The following is a 24,795-nucleotide window of genomic DNA, read 5'->3' as shown; positions in this document are numbered from 1 at the left end:
GACTGAATGGCTGTTAAGTAATTAGCATCTGCCTTACCTTTTATAGACTTAGAGTTATTATTGGGTGAGAATACATAAGCCTGATTTCTTAGCAATCTCAAGTGTAGGGTTTACTGTTTGTAACTGTAGTCACAATGTAGGACATACGATGGCCCTGTGTGTGTAAGGGGGGGTTGCATGCTTGTGAGTGTCGGCCCACGTATCTGAGCACACGCCCGTGGAGGCCACAGGAGGACCTTGGGTGTCTTCTTCTATGGCTCTCTGCCTTACTGCCTTGAGACTGGTCTCTCAATGAAACAGGAGCTCAGTTGGCAGCACCCAGGATCTGCCTGCATCCGCCCCACAATGGACGCTGTAACTCCAGTCCCAGGGGACCCGATGCCCTCTCCTGACCTCCACGGGAACCAGACACACACATGGTGCACTTATACTCCTGCAGGCAAAAGGCCCATAATACTGTCATACACAGAATACACAGTGCATGCTTACACAGTATACACACACTCCTGTATACACACAGGAATGTGTAAACACACAACAACACACAGGGATGTGTGTTTACAAGAAGGGATGTTCAGAATACATGTGTACACCGCCTTTAGTCCCAGCACTCGGGAGGCAGAGGCAGGCGGAGCTCTGTGAGTTCGAGGCCAGCCTGGTCTACAAGAGCTAGTTCCAGGACAGCCCCCAAAACTACACAGAGAAACGCTGTCTCGAAAAACCAAAAAAAAAAATACATGTGTACACATCACAGAAGACTGGAACAGCCTGAGCCGCTAGCTTGAAGGCTCTCTGGGGTGGCTGGCTGTATGCCAGGCCAACTCTCACAGGGAAGCCGGGCTCTGATGCTCCCTAACCATTGGGCCTTCGGGTTTGTCTCTTTCATAGTCCTGAATCTGTTAAATGAGGGAGGGGGCTGTACCAAGAGATAGAAGTCGGGGAGAAGCAAAGCCTGGTACACGGTGGCCCAAGGTCAATGCCCAGCCCCTCCCTGCTCACTGTGTGGTGTGTACACAGATGAGGGCACTCACTCATGCGTGAGCGCACGTGGAGGCTTGAGTGTGACGTCGGTGTCCTCTATTTTTTTTTTTTATGTGTCTGTGTGTTTTGTCAGCCTGTATGTCTGTCTGTGCACCACATTAGTGCTGTGCCTGCCTGTGGAGGCCAGATGAGGCCTCTTGTGGAGTGAGTTCAAGGGCAATTTAGTGAGATTTGGTCTCAAAAACGAAGTATTTCCTGGAGAGCCGGCTCAGCAGTCAAGAGCACTGGCTGCTCTTGCAGAGGACAGGGGTTCCATTACCAGCACCCACATGGTGGCTCACAGCCTTCTGTTACTCCTGTTCCAAGAGTCCAATGCCCTCTTCTGGTCTCTGAAAGAATCAGGCACACATATGATGCTCAAACATACTTAGAGGAAAAGCACTCATACACATTTAAAATTGTAAGCAGAGAGCTAGTCCATAGCTGAGTGCTAGAGGGCTTAGGTTCAGTCCCCAGTACCCTACCTCAAATGTATGTATGCCAAAACCTCATCTCAGGGACCACTGAGATGGCCTGCTGGGTAAGGGTGCTTGCTGCCAAACCTGAGGTCCTCAGTTCGATGGGACCCATGGGATGAAAGAGGGTACTGACTCCTGCAAACCCTCTCTGACCTGCACAGTGCATTACTGGGCACGTGTGTGCACACAGTAAATGCTACAAAACACACAAACCTTTACTTCGAACCGCAGGCTAAACTCCTAGAAGCCGCAGCATCCGGTTTATAACTCCAGTGAATCCAAAGCATTGAGCATTCTTTATATAAAAAAACAGCGATTCAGCCAATCACTGTCCAGCAGGTCACCTCCAGCCAATCACTGCCCTGGGGTCTCCTCCAGCCAATCACTGCCCTGGGGTCTCCTCCAGCCAATCACTGCCCTGGGGTCTCCTCCAGCCAATCACTGCCCTGGGGTCACCTCCAGGGAATCACTGCCCTGGGGTCTCCTCCAGCCAATCACTGCCCTGGGGTCACCTCCAGCCAATCACTGCCCTGGGGTCTCCTCCAGCCAATCACTGCCCTGGGGTCTCCTCCAGCCAATCACTGCCCTGGGGTCTCCTCCAGCCAATCACTGCCCTGGGGTCTCCTCCAGCCAATCACTGCCCTGGGGTCGCCTCCAGCCAATCACTGCCCTGGGGTCTCCTCCAGGGAATCACTGTCCTGGGGTCACCTCCAGCCAATCACTGCCCTGGGGTCTCCTCCAGCCAATCACTGCCCTGGGGTCTCCTCCAGCCAATCACTGCCCTGGGGTCTCCTCCAGCCAATCACTGCCCTGGGGTCTCCTCCAGCCAATCACTGCCCTGGGGTCTCCTCCAGCCAATCACTGCCCTGGGGTCACCTCCAGCCAATCACTGCCCTGGGGTCTCCTCCAGCCAATCACTGTCCTGGGGTCACCTCCAGGGAATCACTGCCCTGGGGTCTCCTCCAGCCAATCACTGCCCTGGGGTCACCTCCAGCCAATCACTCCCCAGGGGTCTCCTCCAGCCAATCACTGCCCTGGGGTCACCTCCAGCCAATCACTGCCCTGGGGTCTCCTCCAGCCAATAACTCCCCTGGGGTCGCCTTGGGTCAACTAGAAACACTTGTGCTTTCTGTCTTCAAGCTTTGATTACAAACCCCCTCAGCGGCGGGGATGTGGCCCCGGCTCCAGAGTGTCTGTCTAGCGAGCTCGAGGCTCTAGGTTCAGTCCCCAGCGCCGCGCAGATCAGGCACAGTGAGTGGAACGTGCGTGTGTCTCACTCCGCACTCTGAGGGCAACTGCAGGGAAATGTGAAAGACGACCCTCAGAGGGAAGGCAGCTGCGCACAGAGGGACGGAGAAGGCTTCGGGGGAGGGGGGAGGGGGGGGGTGGATGCTGTTTGAGTTACGGAGATCGGTGTGAGTGCACACGAGTGTGTGTGTGTGTGTGTGAGAGTGTGTGTGTGTGACAGTGTGTATGTGAGAGTGTACACGAGTGTGTGAGTGTACACGAGTGTGTGTGACAGTGTGTGTGTGAGTGTGTGTGTGTGTGTGAGAGTGTGTGACAGTGTGTATGTGAGAGTGTACACGAGTGTGTGAGTGTACACGAGTGTGTGTGTGTGTGACAGTGTGTGTGAGAGTGTGAGAGTGTGTGTGTGAGTGTGAATGAGTGTGAGAGTGTGTGACAGTGTGTATGTGAGAGTGTACAGAGTGTGTGAGTGTACACGAGTGTGTGTGACAGTGTGTGTGAGTGTGAGTGAGTGTGTGTGTGTCAGTGTGTGTGTGAGAGTGTGAGTGTACACGAGTGTGTGTGTGACAGTGTGTGTGTGAGTGTGAGTGTGTGAGAGTGAGAGTGTGTGTGTGAGTGTGTGAGAGAGTGTGTGTGAATGTGTGTGTAAGTGTGTGACTGTGTGTGAGTGTATGTGACAGTGTGTGTGTGTGAGACAGTGTGTGTGTGAGTGTGTGTGTGACAGTGTGTGTATGAGTGTGTGTGTGACAGTGTGTGTGTGAGAATGTGTGTGACAGTGTGTGTGAGTGCACACCAGTGTTGTGAGAGTGTGTGACAGTGTGTGCGTGTGACAGTGTGTGTGTGTGACAGTGTTGAGTGCACACCAGTGTGTGAGTGAGAGTGAGTGTGTGTGTGAGTGAGTGTGAGTGTGAGTGTGAGTGTGTGTGCTGAAATGCACAGCAGTGGTAGATACAGCTCATGCTATATATCAAGACCCTCTGTCGGGGCTGGAGAGGTGGCTCAGAGGTTCAGAGCACCGGCTGCTCTTGCAGAGGTCCTGAGTTCAATTCCCAGCGACCACACGGTGGCTCACAGCCATCCGTTATGAGACCTGGCGCCCTCTGCTGGTGTGCAGATAGACATGGAAGCAGAATGTTGTATACATAATAAATAAAACAATTCTTAAAAAAAAACTTATTAAAAAAAAAAAGACCCTGTGTCTTAGCACAAGAGAGAGAGAGGGAGGAAACGAAGAAGAGTGGGGGCAGCACTCCTGGGGAAAAGGAGGCGGGTGTGGGTCTTTGAGCCCAGGCCAGCCAGGGCTACACAGTGAGATCCTGTCTCCAAACAGAACTACAAAGAGACGCGGCTGCACGGGGTGGGGCGGGCTAAAGCGGCGGGGACAGGAGGGCGGCGGCAACACTGCGGCCTTCTGGAAAGGAAAAGAAATCGTGTAGGAGAAACAGCTGTGGGCAGCCTGGGCAGCCACAGACCCCTGGCGGGGTGGCCGCGTGCCCGGGACTGCACCCCCCCCCCCCACCGTGCCTGCGGGAATGAGAGACAGTCCTGTCCGCCACCAGGCCAAGCATCCCCCAGACTTGATGGCCAAACCTGACCACTTCCGCCGCCCTTCTGCCACCGCAGATCAAGTCTAGACCTCCCTCGGCCGGTGGTTTCTCAGCCTTAGGTCGCGACCCGCTTTGGGGAGTTGCCTGAGACGGCTGGAAAACCCAGATGTGTTCATTAGGGTTCGTAACAGCAGCAAGGTGACAGTTAGGAAGCAGAAAGAAGCTATGCTTATGGTTGGTGGTCACCGCAGCTTTGGGGGGCCCTGGCTGTCCTGGCGCTCGCTCTGGAGACCAGGCTGGCCTCGAACTCACAGAGATCCGCCTGCCTCTGCCTCCCGAGTGCTGGGATTAAAGGCGTGCGCCACCTCTCCCTGTATGAGGAACTGCATATTAAAAGCTCCGAGCATTAGTAAGGTCGAGAACCCCTGATCTGTGTCTTCTTGCTGCCTTTGCTGAGCTGGGCCCTGCAGAACAATCCTTCGAGATCGCAGCCATGCGGGTCGGTCCTGCATTCGCGGCACTCGCTCAGCTCTGACGCTGGAATTCCTCCCTTCCTCCGCATCCTACCGGGTCCCGCCAACGCTCCCGAAGCCCCGGGGATTCGAACTCGCAATCTCCGGAGCGGCCCGCCCCGCCAAACGCCGGGCCCGCCCAGAGGGACAATGCGCACGCGCCTGTGTCAGACGCAACGTGCTCCCGCCCGCCCCCTCCGTAGCCCGCATGCGTGCTGAAACCAGGAACCTCCATTGTACGCATGCTCGGCGCGGCGGGCGCGGCGAGCGCGCGCGCGCCCCCGGGCCGTGGCGCATGCGCAGAGCCGTCCGCGCGGGCCTGCCTGGCTCGCCCGCGCTCCGTCCTCCGCGTCTTCCTCTTCTGGGCGCTTCCGGGACGCCGCGGCCTGTTCCGGGATAGCGGGGACCCGCTTCCTCGGCCGCTTTCCTCACGCTCGTGACCTCCCGGCACCATTTGCTCCGCGCGGGGCTGTGGAAGACCTTCCCCGCCCACGCTACACGCCTGTCACTCAGAGCGCGCGCCCGCCCCGGGAGCCAATCAGCGACCGCCGTAGGTAAGGAGGGGGTGGGCCCCGCGAGCCTGCTGAGAAGCATGCGCGCCGGCGGGGCGGGGCTTGAGAGGCGGGGCTTGTACATGCCCCGCCCCCTCAAGCCCCGCCCCGCCGCGGGCTCTACCGTTAAAAGGTCGCTCGCTGGGCAGCTGGCCAATGTCTGTAGGACGCTGAAGGAAGGTCTGGGATTAGTGACGCCGTTAGCTGGAGGTACAAATAAATTAATGGAAAGTAGCTCCTGTAACGTGTCAGCAGTACTGGTGTGGCCCTCCTCATAGCGTGCGTCAGGAGGAAGTTTCTGGAGATACTCCCCTAGAAGCCCTCACACACTCTTCCAAGGATTGTATACGTGGGAATTGGGGTTTGGGTGTTTTTTTTTTTTTATTTTATTTTATTTTTATGTATGACTGTAGGAAGGAGGCCCCGTATAAGATTGCAAATATTAATTGGGTTTTTTTTTTTACTTTATTTTTATGTATGACTGTAGGAAGGAGGCCCCGTATAAGATTGCAAATATTATTATTATTATTATTATTATTATTATTATTATTTTGGTTTTTCGAGACAGGGTTTCTCTGTGTAGCTTTGGAGCCTATCCTGGCACTCGCTCTGGAGACCAGGCTGGCCTGGAACTCACAGAGCTCCGCCTGCCTCTGCCTCCCGAGGGCTGGGATTAAAGGCGTGCAATGCCACCAACGCCCCGGCTACAAATATTAATAATTTTAAGGACTAGGGAGCACTTACAAGCATGGGTTAGTAAGGCTTGGGCGTGGTGGCACACACTGTAATCCCCAGCCATGGGGGAGCCAGAGACAGGAGGATTGCCGTGAGTTTGGGACCAGCCTGAGCTACGCAGACAAGACCCTCCCTGTTTTAGAGGGAGAGGAGAGGAGAGGAGGAGGAGGAGGAAACTAGGTTATTGAGTTCTGGAATGTGTCGAGCCTCAAGAGGAAAGCCATTGGAACGGTTAGGAACGGGGATGGGGGGGTATCCCCAGGAATATTTTTGCAAAGCAACTTGTCACTTCCGGAGAAGATTCTCTGGGAGAGATGCTTGAGAACCGAGCTGGTGGAGGCATGGCAAGGGGTGGCTGAGCCTCGTGAAGTGGTTGTTTGCAAGCCTGGGGGGGGGCGGGGATACCTGGGTTTGAGCCCCAGCAACCTCATGAAAAGTGGGGTGTGGTGGCGTGGGTTTGTAATCCCAGTGCTGAGGAGGCAGAGACGGGCAGATGTGCGGGGGCTCCTTGGCCAGCCAGTGTAGTCTAATCGATAAGCTCTGGGTTCCCTTGAGATACCCCGTCTTAAAAGCAGAGTGGGGCCGACAAGAAGACTCATCAGGTGAAGGCCAGAGAGCTGATTTCCCTCTCTGGGACCTACGTGGTGGAAAGAGAAAATGGTCTCTCAGAAGTTGTCACCCAATCTCCACATATGTGATAACACGCGGGCGTGTTATGATAAGGCGGGTGACGGGGGCAGGCCAGCATAACGCCTGAATCCTTCCAGCACGAGCATGCCTTGCCTGCACGCACACAATTAGTCATTTGAAGGAAAGTGGATGGCACCTAAGAAACTGAACCTGAGGTTGACACCTGACCGCCACGTGTACACAGAGACACACGCATGCAAAAGGAACTCAGGAAGCCCCCACCCTAAGATATGCAGACTAGACTTTCGTTTCTGTGAGGTCACAGAAACGCAGGAGCCCTGTAAATAAGCAGATGACAATTAGCTTAGCAGTTTGTGGAGAGCACTCCCAGAGAACTCTGGAAACAGCATTAGAGGTCCCAGATTTCAGGCCGATGGCGGCTCAGGTTCTGGATTGCTCCCCACAAGAGCTGTTAAGTAGGCTCAAATACTGATTCCAGAACACTGCGCAAGCAAATGGACACTTGCTTGCCTGAAACGTGGGTAGTCACAGTAAATAGACACTTCAGTGTGAGGACAGGTTCCCTGTGGGGGCAGGCATGGACACTTAAGCACTGGGGAGGTTTTCAGAATAATAGGGGAATCGACAGTTAATTGCAGGGGAGGAAGGAGTCCAGGTTGTGGGGAGAGGTCCTGAGACTGTAAACAGTCATTTAAGCCCTGAGTCATCCCCCTAAGCATGTTATCAGGCCCTTCCCCTCCTCGGTCAGTCCCGTTTGTGGCTGGGGAGAGGTCACTAGGGCCTGAGACAAGCCCCTGCATGGCTAACAAGAGTGCCCCCTCAGTTGTAGAGAGTTTCCCAGGGACCTCTTGATGTCATTGAGGCTGGAGGTAGGCGTGGGGAGGGTTTTGAAGGAACACAGTGTAAGGGCCAGACCCTCTGTGTGGGTCCTAGGGGCCACACTGTCCCCACCTCACTACTTCTAGCATTTGTAGAAGGCAGCCATAGCCACTCTGGAAATTGGTTGGGGCCAGGTTCCAATGGTCTGCGGGCCACAGTTTGCCAGCCTGACCTCTTGAGCACGATCCCGGGGCAGTTGGGGACTGGGGTCTTTCCCATATGGTCTGTGGGCAGTTGGGGGACTCAGAGCTGTCCCATAGGGTCTGTGGGCAGTTGGGGACTCAGAGCTGTCCCATAGGGTCCTGTGGGCAGTTGGGGACTCGGGGCTGTCCCATAGGGTCTGTGGGCAGTTGGGGACTCAGGGCTGTCCTATATGGTCTGTGGGCAGTTGGGGACTCAGGGCTGTCCTGAGAACACATTCCATTGTAAAGACCCCAAGGAACTCCCCCCCCAGGGGCCTTGGAAACCCATCACACTACTAGTGCCAAGTGGGTCACATGGCCTTAGGTTCCAGAACATCTTGAGGCTTAGACACTGGAGAGACCTGTGAAGTTCAAAGTGGGGGAGGGCTGGCCAGCAGAAAGTAAGTAGTACTTAGTACTACTTAGGACTCCAGTAGGGCCTGTGGGAGCCAGCCCCCACCACCCTCACCATACACACACGGGGTGGTCAGGAGTCCTCCAACTTGGGATTCTATTCCTGATTTGTAAGAAAATGATTTGTTGCACGTTGGAAAGGAGACTATCCCATTTTTATGTGACTCTGCCCCTGTAGGTTGTATCTGTGTCGTAACAGTTCAGTAGTTTGGAACAGATTTGTTTCTCCCTGCCTTCGGGGGTAGACGACATAAGGTTGCTATGGGATTGCCGTCACTTGTCCCTTGTTTTACCATGCTTGCCACTAAGTGTCCTTGGAGATGAGGCTGGCTGCCTGAACTCCAGCTGCACACTCACGTCCCTTTTAGCCAAGAGGGGGGAAGAGGAAAACACATGGCCCTGTTTCTGTAAAGGGAAGTTTGTTTCTGAACGTTCCCAGACCATGCTTCTGTTACCACACCGTTTGCCACACTTAATTGAAAAAAAAAAAAATCTGAAAAGTATGGTCTGTATAGCTATGTGTTAACCTCAGCAAACGGAAGAGGTCAGGACAGATACGGGCCACTGGCAACCAGCTGCTGCCTGAGCCACAGAGCTCCCTTTTGGTGGTTCTGAGGGTATGATGTGTGTGGTTTTGTGCACGTGAGTGCAGTACCCGAGGAAGCCAGAAGAGGGCGGTGGGCCCTGGAGCTGGAAGTGACCTGACCCATGTGGGTGCTGGGAATAGGACCTGGGTCTTCTGCGAGAGTGGTATGCGCTTCTAACTGCAGAGCCATCTCTCCAGCCTCTGGTTTGTTTGTGGGTTTTGGTTTTGTTGGTTTTGTTAGGATTTCTTTTGTTGTTGTTGTTGTTGTTGTTGTTTTTGGTTTTGGTTTTAAGAGACAGGGTTTCTCTGTGTAGCTTTGGAGCCTATCCTGGCACTTGCTTTGGAGACCAGGCTGGCCTTGAACTCACAGAGATCCTCCTGCCTCTGCCTCCCAAGTGCTGGGATTAAAGGTGTGCGCCACCAACGTCCGGCTAGTATTTATTTCTAAGAGTGGGTGTGTGAGTGTAATGAGTGCAGGTTGTTGTAATTTTAAAAAGTGGTCGGAGAGAAAGATGCCGTTCAACTGAGCTTGGGTGGAGGGTTTTTTTATTGGAGGAAAGTGAATGGGAAACGGGAGGGGGGGTCGGGGGAAGAGGCCCTCGGAGAGGGGAGACCAGCCTCTGGGGACAGGAGCTGCAGAAGCCATGAGAGAGAAGGGCAGGGAGTGGGCAGGGCCCATTTAAAGGGGGACATAGTTTAATGTGCACAGGTGCTGCTCTTAGTGGGTGCAGCTGAGGGCGTGTCCTGTCAACAGGTGACTGTGGAGAGCATTGGTATGTGGAATCAGTCAGTTCTCTCCCACCAAGCGGGTCCTGGGGATTGAACTCAGGTCATCAGTGTTGGTGGCAAGCACCTTTATCCACGGAGCCATCTCGCCAGTCCCAGAGCCTCCATGCAGTCATCTGAGCCCCACGGAGAGGGGACTCCTTTGTGCCTAACTCTCCTTATTCCCTACAGGGGACCATGTCAGAGTCTGGGCACAGTCAGCCTGGGCTCTATGGGATAGAGCGGCGGCGACGATGGAAGGAGCCAGGCTCCAGTGGCCCCCAGAACCTCTCTGGGCCTGGAGGTCGGGAGAGAGACTACATTGCACCCTGGGAAAGGGAGAGACGGGTGAGTGAACCCAGAGATGGCATGCAGGGATCCAGTGGCTCTAGTTTGGTCAAACTCCTGCCATAAGCCAGGCTCAGTGCAGGGGCAGTGGACATATCCGAGTCCGAGCCTGCTCGCAGGGAGAAGACCTTTGAAGAGGTGACTCTGGGTTTGCTTTGTTTTTTCTTTTTGTCTTTTTTAAAGATTATTTTTATTATTTTTAGTATGTACAAAGGAGATGTTCACATGAGTGCAGGTACCCTTGGAGGCATCCGATCCTCAGGAGCTGGAGTTACAGACAGTTGTGAGCCACCTGATGTGGGTGCTGGGAACTGAACTCGGGTCCTGTGAAGAGCAGCCAGTGCTCCTAGCCATTGAGCCATGTCTCCAGCGCCACGGGGTGGCTTTGAGTTGGGGCCTGAAGGAGGTGAAGGGACAAGCCATTCCAAACCCTAGACGGAGAGCTTTGCAGATGAAATGGAGTGCGCAGAGGTCTGGAGGTAGCCTGGGTGGTGGCTGGTCTTGAAGCTGCAGCAGGAAGGGATGGACAGGGGGTGGACTCAGATGCACAGGCATGACCGGCTTTCACAAAGGAACTGCAGTAGAGGACTGAGCCAGAGCTGACGCCAGCTCCTGTTTTAGAGTCGCCTGCCCCACACACACACCTCCTGCTTTGCAGGCTTCCTGAACCCTCACAGGCACCCTGTGATCCCGTGGACTCGCTCTCATGCATAGCCCTTGGGGGAAATCCAGGTCTTCCCACAGCTTGTCAGCCGTAGTCCCTGACGAAGCTGCTGCAAATCTTACCTCTGTCTCAGGCAGGGCTGCTCCCTGAGCCTCAGTGTGTCCTGCCTTACCCATCCAACCATAGCGCCTTCCTGTCGTGCTGCAGTGTGTGTTCTCCCCCTGGGCTTGTTCTGTCACCCCCTGCCCCCCCCCAAGCCCCAGCCTCTGTCCTGGAGGTGGTCTCTTGGAGCTGTCCTTGCACTCTGGGCCATCCTGGAAGAAGAATTGGCTTGAGGAGAAACAGGCCCAGGGAGGGTCCAGAGTGACCTCAGGCAGGAGCAGGCCTGAAGTTGGGGTGATGAGGAGGTAGAAGGGGGTGGCGCATAGGAAGGAGTCCATTTGCCTGTGAGAGCAGGGCCAGGGCCAAGGGCTTGGCAGTCAGGGCAGTAAGGATCCCAGTGGCTCTCACAGTGGGCACCTGCCATGGATCAGGTGTTCCCCTCTGTCCTGTATGTGGAGCTCCTGTCCCTCTCCCGCAGTTGACCGGGTGGAGTGGGTGTGGCTCTTCCTCAGGTTCCCACCCCACTGCAAAGCTGCAGGCCTGCACTCCTTCCCATGGCTGGTCCAGCAGAGGACGCTGTTGGGAGTGATGAGGCTGTCACTCTGGAGCCAGGCGACCAGGTTCAGAGCTGGCTCCCCTGCTCAGCCACATTCTGCATGGGTCTCCCTGTCTCACGGGAGTGGTACCAGCACTGGGTAGGTGGGGAGGCGTCATGGAGGCTGTCTGGAGTAACAACTGCATTTCCTCTCCTCAGGATGGCAGCGAAGACCCCAGCACTAACGTCATGCAGAAAACCCCCATCATCCTCTCAAAGCCCCCAGCAGAGCGGGTGAGCATCAAGGACCTCAGGGGGAAAGCGGGATGAGGGGTGATGGGAGGTCTCCCCAGTGGCCTGCAACCTTCTCACTCCCGCAGTCAAAGCAGCCGCCACCAACCACAGCCCCTGCTGCACCGCCAGCCCCAGCCCCGCTGGAGAAACCCATTGTGCTCATGAAGCCACGCGAGGAGGGGAAGGGGCCTGTGGCTGGAGCAGGGGCTGCCACCCCTGAGGGTACTGCCCCACCACCCCCCACAGCCCCTGCGCCACCCAAAGGAGAGAAGGAGGGGCAGAGACCCACGCAGCCGGTGTACCAGATCCAGAACCGAGGCATGGGCACGGCTGCCCCAACTGCCATGGACCGTGAGTGGACCTCAGACCCGGCAGGGACCAGCTCCTGGCCCACTGAGACCTGTCTCACTGTCCTGTCTCCTCTCCCCATCCAGCTGTGGTGGGCCAGGCCAAGCTCCTGCCCCCGGAACGCATGAAGCACAGCATCAAACTGGTGGATGACCAGATGAACTGGTGTGACAGTGCCATCGAGGTACAGCCTCCCCGGGCCCCACCCTGTCCACACCCTCCCCTCCGTGACAGTGCCATCGAGGTACAGCCTCTCCGGGCCCCACCCTGTCCACACCCTCCCCTCCAGAACAGCCCTCAGGGCCTGCAAGGAGCTCGCATCAGTCAGGCCTCAATTTTATCCAACTCAGGGGCAGTAGCTGAAAGACTGGGTTTGCTGGTGTTTGGGGAGGGTCAGTGGGGATTGGACCCAGGGCCTCCTGCACTCTAGCAAGTTCTCTGTTCCTGAGCTACAGCCCCAGCCTGCTTTTAACTTTTTTGGTTTGGAAGCAGGGTCTCACTAAGATGCCCAGGCTACTCTTGAACTGTCTGTTTTCCTGCCTCGGCCTCCTAAGTAGCTCGGGTGGCAGGCCTGTGACACCAGGGCAGGTCGAAACCCTGACATTGTCTGATGTCTCTTGCTAAAGTTCCCTGCTACCCTGAGACCAGAACCCCTGTCTGTGGCACAACAGAGGACGGTCCTAACCCCGCTCCCACACTCCTCCTCCAGGGTCCAGCCCCATGCTGTCTTCACGGTGCCAGCCAGAGATCCTTCCCAGCAGCCCCTGCTCTGGCTAGGGCCTCATTGCCGGGGCGCACGGGCCCCACACGCCTGTGCCTCTGCCCTGCTTCTTCTTCCGCTGTTGAGCAGGCTCTGAAAGGGCCACCCCTGCCACCCCTGTAGCCTGAGCCTGTTAGTGCAGCATGCCAGGACTCTGTATGAACCTGGCCCTGCCTGCTGGCTTCACCACGGCCCTTTCTGTGGTGATAAAGCTGCTCGCACTACCTCCTAGAACGGCAGCCTCCACCTCTTCTGGGCTACTGAGCACTCGAGACCGTGACCCTATTTAATGAATTAAATAGCCACATGTGATCCGGCTACCACAGCCAACACCCAGTCCTGGGTAGTTAGGCTAAACTAGGTGCTAAACTCTGGTTGGGATGCCAAGTGTGCTTTTCTAAGTCCCTCTGGTGATTCTGGGGAACTGCCAGCTGGGCAGGTGGCCTTTGGAAGAGGTTCTTCCGCCCCCTGGTGGAGATCAGTAAAGCTGGTGGCCTGGAGGCAAAGGTCTCACTCAAGTGTTTACAGACAAAGCCCCTTGCTCTGATCTGGACACACCTCTGTCTGCTGAGACTGCCTGACTGAGGTGGTCCTGTCTTCCTGCCCCTCCACTCCTCCCCTGAAGTAACACTGGCCCCCCCCCCCCCCCCGCTGGTTCTCAGCCCCTCCCACTCCGGTTCTCAGCTCTGACCAGGTTTGGGGCAGGGAGGTTGGGCTCACAGAGGGGCCTGGCTGCTGCTGCTTGAGGCTCATGTTCCCCATTGTCCCCCAGTACCTGCTGGATCAGACTGACGTGTTAGTGGTCGGTGTCCTCGGCCTCCAGGGGACAGGCAAGTCCATGGTCATGTCACTTCTGTCGGCAAACACTCCCGAGGAAGACCAGAGGTGAGGGGTACTGGGCAGGGTGGGAGGAGGCCAGGGGAAGATGAAGGTGCATGTGGGCTTAACTATGGATGAGGCGGTCTCTCCTCTCACTCAAAAGGATCTCTAACTCTAGTTTAATTTTATTTTTGTGCGTTTGAGTGTTGTGCCTGTTTATATGACTGTGTGCCACTTGCATGCTTGGTGCCCACAAGAGGTCAGGAACGGTGGCTACAGACAGTGTGAGCTGCCCTGTAGGTGCCGGGAATTGAACCTGGGTCTTCTGGAAGAGCAGCCGGTGCTCTTAACCACTGAGCCATCTCTCTAGCCCCTCAAGTGGATTATTGAAGGATGAAGAAGCTGGCTCAGAGCCCACGAGTTAAGGGTGCCCGGTGATCTGGGAGATAGGTCAGGGAAAGGGCAGACTCTGTGCTGGCCTTGGTCCTCCTGTGTCATGGTCCTCTCTGCATGGGGATGGATCAGGCCTGAGGGGCCTGTGACCTGCACGTGGCTCCCCAGTGAGATGAAGATACATCGTGGGTTAGAAGACAGGGATTTGGGAAGGGGGACCTTAAGCACGGCGCCCTGACGCTGGGGCAGGGAAGCCTGGCCCTCTGGAAATAAGCTCTCCAGGTACAAGTGGGACAGGTGGCCCTGTCACAGGTTAGCCAAGCCCTACCCCGCTATATGGAGAGTGACCTGCCACATATCCTCAGTTACATATGCCTCACTTTTCTGTCTCTGGTGTGCCCATCCACTAGGCTCGCCCTACTGTCTCTTACCAGAGGACAGCGGGCTTGCAGAGTCCGGGGCTCAGGACCTCAGGCAGTGCCATACTGTTGGCCTCAATCAGCCTCTTCCCTAAAGGCTGATTCAGCTCAGAGCCTCACTTTAGCTTCTCCCTCCCCTGCCACAGCCGAGCAGGAGCGGGGAAGGTAGGGACAGGGGACTAGGGGAACTTGAGAAGACGAGAGGAAGACTCACAGTAGGGATGGGCAGGGTTTTAGTTCGGGTCTGTCACAGCAATAGCCCACTGTCCTGGTACCGACTTAGGGTCACGATCGCTGTGATGAGACACCATGACCCAAAAGCAAGGGTTTAGCTTTCATTTCCATACTGCTTTTCACTGTCGAAGGGAGTCAGGACAGCGCAGGGACCTGGAGGCAGGAGCTGATGTAAACGAAGGCCATGGAGGGAGCTGCTGACTGTCTTGTTCATGGCTTGCTTAGCCTGCTTTCCTGTAGGACCCCAGGGTCACCAGCCCAGGGGTGACACCACCCACCATGGTCCGGGCCCTCCCCCCTCAATCACTAATTCAGAAGAGCTCTACGGGCTGGCCTGCAGCCTGATCTTATGGAGGCATCTTCTCAATTGAGGTTCCCTGCTCGCAGATGACTCTAGCTTGTGTCAAGTTGACATAAGATTGTCTAGCACTGTGAGTGTCTTAGCCCGAGACACAGTAAGGAACAGAGGGCCAGGTTGTCCCCAGAAGCTTGGGCTGGGCTTTCGTACAGAACGCGTCTTAGTGCACAGATGGCCTTGGGAGCTGTGAGCCTTCACAGTGTGTGCAGAGTCTCGGAACTGCAACACGGTTTTGTTGCTGCAGTTGTTGGATCTTGTTTAGGGATGGGGGCTGAGTTTTCTTTCTTCCTATGGAGCCCAGGCTGGCTTCTGTCCCACAGCCCCCCTTCCGCCTCAATGTCAGGTTTTTCTTTTAGGGAGTGGGCCCATAGTTCTCACCAGGTCTCGTCCTGGTCGGAAGCCTGGGAAGGCTAGGAGCACTGCTGCCTGAGCCTAGAGCTGAAAGGTCCCTCTGCTCAGTGGCACCTACAGCTGTCCCGTGCCATCCTGCTGCTTCAGCCTTGTGTGGCCTCTTTGCAGGCCCCCTCTCAGCAGCAGGCACAGCCCCCTGTGCTCTCCACCCAGACTCCTGAACTGAGAAAACCCGCAGTGGCTCAGTTTGCATTTTAGACTGTGTTGCCCATGGCATGTGGTAGACTCTGGCTCTCTTCTTCAGCTCCTAGAGAAGTCACCTCGTTTACAGCCCGTCTCCCCTCCTTCATGCCCAGCCCCTGCTCCCAGCCAGTCTGTGCCTTCGCTCAGTTCAGCAAGTGTGTAGCAAATGCTCCTTGCATTGTCAGCTCCTGTTCTTGGTGCTGGGTTCCACAATGCACACGACTGCCATAGCCTGCCGTGTGGGCTTGTTTTCTGGGGAGTTTGTAAAGAGAAGCCATCTGGCATGTTAGAGCCGCTTGGTATGTTGTAGGATGATACGGCAGCAGCCAGGCGTGTGGTGCATGCTGTGGTCCCAGCTTTCAGGAGGTGGAGGCCGGAGGTCATCCTCAGCCTCATCCTTGTTCAAGAACAGCAAAGCCAGCTATGACACTTGGCCACATTACAGTTTTAAACCCATCACTGAGGAAGAACAGACTCTGTGGAGATTGTGTTCTAGTGGGGGGAGTGGGGAATACAAAGCCTGAGGCATGGGGTTCGGGTCCGTAGCTCAGGGACAACTTGCTAAGTGGAGATCATGGGCCTCAGTCCCACTGCAGAGAAAAGGTGGGCAGAGGGCTATAGGAGATGAGGTCTGAGAGGCCACGGGAGGCCCCGTGATGCTCTGCCCACTGAGCCACCCTCCATCCTTCCCCTGCAGACCTTGCACAAGGCAGCAAGGCATGCTTTCCAAACCAAAATCTGCTCACACTCCTGCTTCAGGGCATCTTGGGTTCACGCTGCCCCAACCCCAACCCCAACTCCTGCCTGTGCCCATGAAGAAAGGCCTGCACGCCTCTGCCTGCTGATTCTCCTGTCTCAACCTGACCTGTTCTTGCCTCTCACCCCAGTCCTGCCCTTTGTTCTGTCCGTCAGTCTGATACAGCCCTGGTCTGCATCCATCCGTCCTCACACACGCGTCCTGCCTGCCCCTCCTTACTCGCTCCCCAGAGCACAGTCCTTCCCCTCCTCAGGCGGATCTTCCAGCCATCCCATCATCGTCCTTCCTTATCCCCGTGGTTTCAGAGCATCCTTGAGCTGGACCGAAGTCTTTGGAGCCAGAGGCTTTGTCTCCTCTGATGCTCTGTCCTGTGAGCCCTCTCATGTGGGTGCTGGGAGTCAAACCCAGGTCCTCTAGGAGAGCAGTGCACAGTCCTAACCACCCAGGCGTCTCTCCAGCCTAATTGCACAGTTCTTGAGTGTGAACTTTGTAGATGGAGATATTATACCACAGATACCAAAAGTTGGACATACCTGCTTGGGTAGTATTATTGTTTCCATGTAAAAAAGAAAAATTAAAACAGGGTCTTCACTGTGTAGACCAGGCTGGTCTCATAGAGATTCGCCTGCCCTTGCCTGGTGAGTGCTGGGATTAGCAATGTACACCACCAGTTTTTGTGACATAGTCTCACTGTGTAGCCTGGAACTCACAGAAGTCTGCTTGCCTTGGCCTTCCAGGGCTGGCATTAAAGACGTACACCATGACTCCCTTCCCTCATCATCCCCATTTTACGGATAAGGAAACTGAGGAAGAGGGCTTATGGGCCAGGAAGACAGAGTTGAGATCTGCAGCCTCAAAGTCTTGAGTCTACTGCCTCCCTTAGCTGCACTGACTGTACCTGTGGTGAAAATCATGTTGTCACTCCCCGGCCGTGGCCACAGATGGACGAGATGGGAGGCCTGCGTCTCAGCTCCAGGGTCTGCTTCTCAGGTTCTTCTGCATGAGAGGTGCAGAGCCAGACAGCTCATGTACCCCACGTGTTCCTCCTGACAGGGCGTATGTCTTCCGGGCTCAGAGTGCTGAGATGAAGGAACGAGGGGGCAACCAGACCAGCGGCATCGACTTCTTCATTACCCAGGAGCGCATCGTCTTCCTAGACACGCAGGTGCCAGCCCAGCCCAGCCCAGCCCCCTCTCCCTGGCCCTTAGCATCCTCCTGTGAGAGCGTGTCCCTCTCCCGTTGACCTCCCACTGCGTGCCTCCAGGTGTGGCCTGGGGTCTGTGTCAGTCCAGATCCTGACCTTCAACCTTATCCGCAGTGTGATCTGAAGTTGAACCCCACCCCCAAGCCCGTCCTTCACCTGTCAGTGGGGGTGCAGGCTCTACTCAGCCTCTAGGGAGCTCGGAGCAGTCTGTGGAATGGTCCAGGCGAAGTGCTTGACCAACCCGGGACCAGGCTCTTGCTCAGGCTTGTCACTGTCTTTGGGACATCCAGGCAGCAGTCCTCAGCTCCTCCTCCTCCAGCCTGGCATCGGGCACTGTGTCCTGAGGGAGACCTTCTGGCTGTCTTCCTCACCCTCAGGCCCTCCGCAGGTCCAGTCATGCTTCCTGTCTGCCTGGGAGGTTCCCCGGGGCTTTAGACAGCCAGGTTTTACAGTATCATCGACACAGGTAGACTGGGCTGGATTCTCTCAATTCTTAGCATCAGAGTCTCTATGCTTTGGCCTGTTTGCCTGGCCAGTGCCTCCCTTCCAAAGACTCCCATGGAGCATGCTCTTGGACATTTCCAGCCTTGGTGCCACCTCCCCTGTGGTCTGAATCACTGCTGCCTGTGTCCAGTCCCTACCTGTCTGGAGCCCTTTGGGCCCGGGCCTGGCCCAGTGTTGGGTTTCCCTCTTGGGGAGGTTCTACTTTCCAGGCACTGATGAAATAGAGCAGGAAACCTGCTGTCTGGACAGTTCCAGGAAAGCCTGGAACCCTGGGTGCCAGGCCCTGTGCAGGAACCTGAACACAAGCAGGCGTCAGGGGCTGGAGGGAGAGAAGAAAGCTTGACAAACAAGGCCAGGCTGAGAGCATCTTCCAGGAGAGCTCGCACACTGCCGAGCGCAGTACGACTGACTGTCGGAGGTGCTGAGTGGACCGTGACTTTAGGAAAAGTTCAGTGTGCTAACTAGCCCCTGCTTCTTTTACACACGCTGGTGTTCTCTGTAAATCCACACCAAGTCTCACACCAGGCATTTTCTGACCTAAGTCATTATCCCAGCATTGCTTTGGAAGCACATGAAACAGCCAACAACAAAAAGGGTCTTTAAGACGACGGGGTTCACTTAAGCTGTGTGAAATTTATGAGAACCAGGCGCTTGGGAACAGCAAGGCTCAGCTCAGAAAGGCCTGGGGAGGCTGGGTCTGCTTCGGAATTTGGGGTTACCCCCTCTGCTGACCAGGGCTGCGCTTGCTGTGCATGTCCTGATGGCCTCACCCCCCCCCTTACCCCACACCCCACCCCGGGTTCGTGTCTTGCAGCCCATCCTGAGCCCATCCATCTTGGACCACCTTATCAACAATGACCGCAAACTGCCTCCCGAGTACAACCTCCCTCACACCTATGTGGAGATGCAGGCGAGTGAGCCGCTGGGGTGGGGGTGGGGGTGGGGGGACCGACAACCTCCCTCACACCTATGTGGAGATGCAGGCGAGTGAGCCGGGCTGGGGTGGGGGTGGGAGGGACCGACAACCTCCCTCACACCTATGTGGAGATGCAGGCGAGTGAGCCGGGCTGGGGGGGGGGGTGGGGGGGGACCGACAACCTCCCTCACACCTATGTGGAGATGCAGGCGAGTGAGCCGGGCTGGGGGGCGAAACGGGGCAGCTCTGGCAGTCACTTCCCATCCCTCGCCCTCAGCCTGATGCCCTCAGCCTGTAAAGTCGGGTGCTGCTTCCTACCTGGCCACATTTAGGGCTGGCCTATAAGGACACAGGTCACACAGTGTCACACAGAGAGTGACTAAATGTCCCGAAGCCCTTCCTGCTGCCCCCTAGCTGGGTCCTGGGCCTGAGGGAACCAGTGTCTGAGTCAGCCCCTCGCTGCTCCCTCGCAGTCTCTGCAGATAGCTGCCTTCCTCTTCACCGTCTGCCACGTGGTGATTGTCGTGCAGGACTGGTTCACGGACCTCAGTCTGTACAGGTAAGCGCTGAGAACAGGGGTGGACTGAGGACAGCCTCAGGCCAGGGCCTCACTGGCCCATTCGGCAGCCCAGGGATATTGTTGATTTTGTTGTAGTCAGTCATTCCCACAAGTCAAAAGTCCCCTGATGACTTCTGCACGGTCGGGGTAGGCAATGCCTGTCTCCTCTCCTCCTAAGGCCCAGTGACAAACCTTCACCAGGTTCGCTCAGGGGAACCAGTCACTTAGGAGACTGCTTACAGGGCAGTGGTTACAGCAGGAGCATAGGTGGCCTTCAAGCTGCCCCATGGGAAGGTCTGCATGCTGAGGGATGATGGCTTCCCCGTGTCTTCTAGGACTGACCCCTTCCTAGTTCTTCCCAGCCTGCGTGCTTGTACCCTCTCCCTGACACAGGTGCAGTTAGGCCAGAGCTGCAAACAGCTGCTTGGGAGCAGTGGCACAGTGGTTGAGGGCCTCGTGACTTTCCCATCCCTCCTGTGAGGGAAGTCAGTGGTCAGCAAGCCTGGCCATGGTGGCCTTCAGCCAGCAGGCACAACTGAACTCATGAAGATGGCTAGGCCTATGCAACACCCCCCGCAAAGCACGTACCCCTCTACAGACCTTGTATCACTCAGCGTGGTGGACACAGCACTTTCTGTGCTGCCTAATAGGCCCCACTCCATCAGGAAGACACCCAGGCATCTGGCTAGCCTAGGACCCCACTCCACTCCATCAGGAAGACACCCAGGCATCTGGCTAGCCTAGGACCCCACTCCACTCCATCAGGAAGACACCCAGGCATCTGGCTAGCCTAGGACCCCACTCCACTCCATCAGGAAGACACCCAGGCATCTGGCTAGCCTAGGACCCCACTCCCTTTCCGAAAACCCACCATGGGGCCTGCCACTCTGAGGGGACACCGCAGGTCTAATGGCCTCCCTTGGTACAGGTTCCCAGCACTGCATGCAGAGTCTGAATCAGGCCGGGGCAGAGTACGCAGGGGCGGGCGGGCTTTTTCAGTCCTTGGAGTTTTGTTTTCCAGCAGGCGTGCATACTGTATGTCTCATCCCTTGGGCAGCAGGAAAAAAGTGGTGGGCCATGAGGAGGAGAGTCCCAGTACCCAGTATGGCGGCACAGTACCCAGTATGGCGGTACTGTAGCCAGTATGGCGGCACTGTAGCCAGTATGGCGGTACTGTACCCAGTATGGCGGCACTGTACCCTGAACGGTACAGTACCGGGTACAGAGGAAGCACTTGGTTAGTGGGGGCTGCTCTTAGCTAACTCTAGAGTTGGGGCTGAGTGGTGGGTCTCCCCAACAATAGAAGTCTTTCAAGGAAGCAGGAGGGTGTGGCCACACCTGAGTGACATAATTCTGGAGCAGCCCCTCCCTCTTGCCACCATCCATCGGGATTCATTCATATAAGTAATCTAAGGAGCCCCGTGCCAGACTCTGGGCGCAGAAGTGTGAAGAAGCCGGAACAGGCGGCTCCTGTGGGAGTTGGGTTCTGCCGGGACCCTTGGCAGAGCCTTGCTGTGAAGCCTGGGTCTGCAGGTGGGCCCCTGGAACCGTGGGTAAACATGGAGGAGAATGTCCATGTACTTAACGGGCTTCATTTCCCCATTAGATAACGGGTTTGTTTTATTTACTGCTCCACACTTGGAAAATGTGTTGGAAAAACAGCACAAAGTGAAAACATCCACATAAAGACCTGTGCACCGCTATTTATAGCTCCTCTGTTCCTAATGGCCGCTCAGAAGCCGCCAGCATGCCTTTGAGTGGGTGAATGGGTGGAGAAGTGGGTCCATCCAGACAGACAATGAGTGGGGTGTTATTCAGCACGGGGAAGAAACGAGCTGTCAAGCCATGAAAGGAACGGAGGAACCTTAAATGCGTATTGTTAAGAAGCCAGTGTGGGAAGGCTCCAGAGGGTGCGGTTCCAGCCATGTGACAGCCTACAGGAGGCAAAGCCTGGGGATCGGACAGGGATGGCGTTGGCCGGGCGGAGGATGGGGGTGACCTAGCACAGCTCAGGGGACTTCCAGCACTGTAACCTCCCACCCCTGCAATGCTGGGGACTTCTTGCCCAGTCCTGTCTCCAGACTCCAGAGACTGGGAGATAGTGATGACCACGCTCTGTCTGCTGGCTCCTGATGAGGAGGCTGTGCACGGAGGGGCATGGGCACCCTACTTCCTGTGAACCTAAAACTGCCCAGAAACTGGTTGGCTTTTTTTGGGGGGGGAGCGTTGGTTGGTTTTATTGTTGGTTTGTTGGGTTATGGGGTTTTGTTTATTTTTTGAAGTGGGGTTGGGCTCAGTTACTGTGTAGCCCATACTGGCCTTAAACCCCAAGTGGCTGGAACTACAGACATATGCTGATAACACCCAACTTTTATATGTATGTAATCGAGAGAACTCAGACACTGCACAGTTGACCGGGCCGGTGCCGTGAGCTGCTGTCATGACTCTAGAGTTGCACGAAGAGCATGGCTGTGACTCTCATCAGAGTCTCAAGGGGCACCCTCTCCAGGGTGTGGGAAGGGGGTGCACATGCATGGCTATCAACCCCTCACCCCTCACCCGCAGGTTCCTGCAAACAGCAGAGATGGTGAAGCCGTCTACCCCGTCCCCCAGCCATGAGTCCAGCAGCTCTGCGGGCTCAGATGAGGGCACTGAGTACTACCCACACCTTGGTGAGAGCTGCTCTGGGGCCAGAGGGGTGGCCAGGCAAGAGGACTTGGGGGAGCACTTTTGTGACTGGGAGAGGGGAGCCTGGGCTTCCCCCTAGGATCCCCACACTCTCAGTCTAACCCTGGGGGCCAAGCCTGGGTCTAGCTCCATGTCAGAGCAGCACACGGGGCAAGGCCAAGCGTCGTCTGCCTCACAGCTGCCCCTCCTACCCAGTCTTCCTGCAGAACAAGGCGCGCAGAGAGGACTTCTGTCCCCGGAAGTTACGACAGATGCACCTGATGATCGACCAGCTCATGGCACACTCCCACCTGCGCTACAAGGGTGAGCATCTCCAGGCTCCTCCCAGGCCGGCCAGTTACCTCCTGATCCTTGTGGCACTCCCAGGCAAAGACCCCCGATGAGCCTTGTGGCCGGCCACCAGTCCCCCAGCGCCTCGGGCTGCGGGCTGACGTGTCTGTTTCCCAGGGACGCTGTCCATGCTGCAGTGCAACATCTTCCCGGGGCTGCCGCCCGACTTTCTGGACTCTGAGGTCAACTTGTTCCTGGTGCCCTTCATGGACAGTGACGCTGAGAGTGAGACCCCACCTCGAGCAGGTACAGCTGCCCTCGACCTCTGGGCCACGGGGAGACAGCTGGCCCTGGTGCTGGGAGAAGGCTCTGGCCCGCCTGCCGCTGATGCTGGGGCCTTTCTCGGGACCACGCCTCAGCATCGGAGAGGCTCAGGGAGCCTGGATGGGGCAGAACCCTGAAGTTCCCACCCCACATTCCAGGGCCTGGCTCCAGCCCCCTCTTCTCCCTGCTGCCTGGGTACCGAGGCCACCCCAGCTTCCAGTCCTTGGTGAGCAAGCTCCGCAGCCAGGTGATGTCCATGGCTCGGCCCCAGCTGTCCCACACAATCCTCACCGAGAAGAACTGGTAAGAGTTGTTTGGGGTGCATTTGAGGAGCCCACTGAGTGCAGGTTGGAGGATGCTCTTGCAGGGGAGCCTCAGTAAGCTCTTGCTCATCTGTGGCACTTCCCCAGGGTCAGCAGTGTGCAGTTTTGTGTGACCAGCCCATGGGCCTCAGGCTTGGTACAGGGTGTTTTTCTGGGGAAAAAAAAAAAGCCCAATCCTGCAGTCCCAGCACATGAGACTGAGGCAGGAGGATCATTGTGAGTTCAAGGCCAGCAAAGTCACACACTTACGGTAGGATGCCACTTAGAAGCCAGAAGGGCCAGTGACCCTAGGTAGGTGTGGAGATCTACTCAAGGTCACGAGCTGTGCTTGGCTCCCACTGGATCTCTCCCTGTCTCCCTCTGTTCCTCCCCCTGCCTGTGGCCACTCCTGTGTGCCTCCCTCAGAGGGGCCGTGCCTCCAGCCTGCTCTGTCTGGGAGGGAGTTGAGTGGGAATTGTGGGGCCTGGCACAGCCTCCCCGACTCAGCTGCTGGGGTCACTGAGGAGTTGAGAGCACGGGCCCACGGCAGGCTGCCTCTCACTGTGCACTTAGGGCAGAGCTCAGGTTCCTGAGGGGAGGGGAGGACCCGGGCTGTGCAGCTGCTGGTGGAATGTTTTTGTCCGTCGTGACACTGAAAGGGAGAGGAGACACCTTTCCCCATAAAGTCGAGCCCTGAGTGGAGACTTGGACCTTCATCCAAGCCCAGCCCCTCAGCCTCCCTGGAAGAGGGCATGGAAGCAGGACCACTCTGTCAGGTGGTACCGTCGCTGCAGGCTCTGGAAGCTCCTTTGTATGCGGGAACTTATCGGGCTCAGTTTCCAACCCTGACTGCAGCGCTCCACCCACAGGTTCCACTATGCTGCCCGCATCTGGGATGGGGTGAAGAAGTCCTCGGCCCTGGCAGAGTACAGCCGCCTTCTGGCCTGAGGCTGAGGAGGGAGCACACAGAGACCCTGTCCTGTGGACAGAAAGGGCAAACAGCCTTCCCCCAGCAGGGGAGGAAAGCAAAGCGACAGAGGCCTGGCAAGGGATCAGGGATCATGGCTTCCCGCCCAGAAGAGATGTGAGGTGTCTGAGGCCAGTCCCGTCCTCAAATGGGGACCTGCTCCGGGGGTGACCAAGAGATCCCACCCCAGCCGGGGATGAGCAGCCCTTCCAGGTCCCACAGGAACAGCAGGAGGAGGCAGAGCACTCCCCAGGAAGCCTTCCTTCCCTGGGGTGGGGATGGAGAGCTCTTTGTGGGGACGATCTGTGGTTGAAATAAACATGGTCATAGGGACTGCTCTGGCTTTATTCTTTCCCCAACCCATCGCCCACTCCAGGGACAGGGCACCTGATCTTGTCACTAGCGACACAGTGTCTGTCTGAGGTCGAAAAGGTAGAATTGTCAAGTGGGTGGCCTGGCCTGTAATCCCACCAGAAGATGGAAAGAGGAAGACCAAGAGTTCAAGCCCAGTCACAGCTGTTCAAGCAGTTTGCCAGCACCCTGGCCACTTGAGAGCCTGTGTCAGAAACAAACAAACAAATCAATGAAGGCAGGTGTGGTGGCGCAGGCCTTTGATCCCAGCCTGGGCCGGGTGGACCTCTGTGAGTTCCAGGCCTTCCTGGTCTACGGAGAGACTTCCAGAGAAACCCTGTCTCAAAAAAAAAAAATCAATAAAGTTTAAAAAGGAATAATAGGACCGTCCCGTAGCACGCTGTGTTTGCCCTAACCCAGCCCTTCTCTCGCCGTTATGGCCCCACTGACTCTTGGTGAGAGCTGAGGCCCCACCAGGCCTTCAGACCCCAAGCAGTGCGCACACCCCTCCTCTGCTCA

The 24,795-nt window shown here is 56.4% G+C and overlaps 1 protein-coding gene across 3 annotated transcripts; it reads left to right on the top strand.

The window, feature by feature from the left end:
* The first annotated feature begins 5,159 nt into the window (after positions 1-5,159).
* On the top strand, positions 5,160-24,259 carry Smg9 (SMG9 nonsense mediated mRNA decay factor). 3 transcript variants are annotated; one of them, XM_027431150.2, is made up of 14 exons: positions 5,160-5,357; positions 9,759-9,914; positions 11,435-11,509; positions 11,596-11,860; positions 11,944-12,041; positions 13,390-13,502; positions 17,245-17,356; positions 18,714-18,809; positions 19,289-19,374; positions 21,940-22,046; positions 22,258-22,365; positions 22,510-22,638; positions 22,815-22,959; positions 23,828-24,259. In XM_027431150.2, exons 2-14 carry the CDS (start codon positions 9,765-9,767, stop codon positions 23,904-23,906), a joined length of 1,563 nt encoding a protein of 520 aa, XP_027286951.1. In that variant the 5' UTR covers positions 5,160-5,357; positions 9,759-9,764; the 3' UTR covers positions 23,907-24,259. The 3 variants fall into 3 exon arrangements, with proteins under 3 accessions (XP_027286951.1, XP_035305256.1, XP_035305257.1); XM_035449365.1 differs by lacking the exon at positions 5,160-5,357 and adding an exon at positions 5,443-5,564; XM_035449366.1 differs by lacking the exon at positions 5,160-5,357 and adding an exon at positions 6,302-6,320.
* Positions 24,260-24,795: the final 536 nt, after the last annotated feature.

This window comes from Cricetulus griseus, chromosome 9 (genome assembly GCF_003668045.3).
Source record: "Cricetulus griseus strain 17A/GY chromosome 9, alternate assembly CriGri-PICRH-1.0, whole genome shotgun sequence".
Lineage (NCBI taxonomy): Eukaryota > Metazoa > Chordata > Mammalia > Rodentia > Cricetidae > Cricetulus > Cricetulus griseus.
The sequence above is the reverse complement of the archived record's forward strand: the minus strand, read 5'-3'. Positions and strand labels throughout refer to the sequence as shown.

Bases quoted from the DNA above. Each gene is read 5' to 3' on its own strand.
- Smg9 (XM_027431150.2), top strand. From the start codon at position 9,765: ATGTCAGAGTCTGGGCACAGTCAGCCTGGGCTCTATGGGATAGAGCGG. The intron at 11,510-11,595 runs GTGAGCATCAAG...TCACTCCCGCAG, and splicing joins CAAAGCCCCCAGCAGAGCGG to TCAAAGCAGCCGCCACCAAC. The intron at 22,960-23,827 runs GTAAGAGTTGTT...CTCCACCCACAG, and splicing joins ATCCTCACCGAGAAGAACTG to GTTCCACTATGCTGCCCGCA.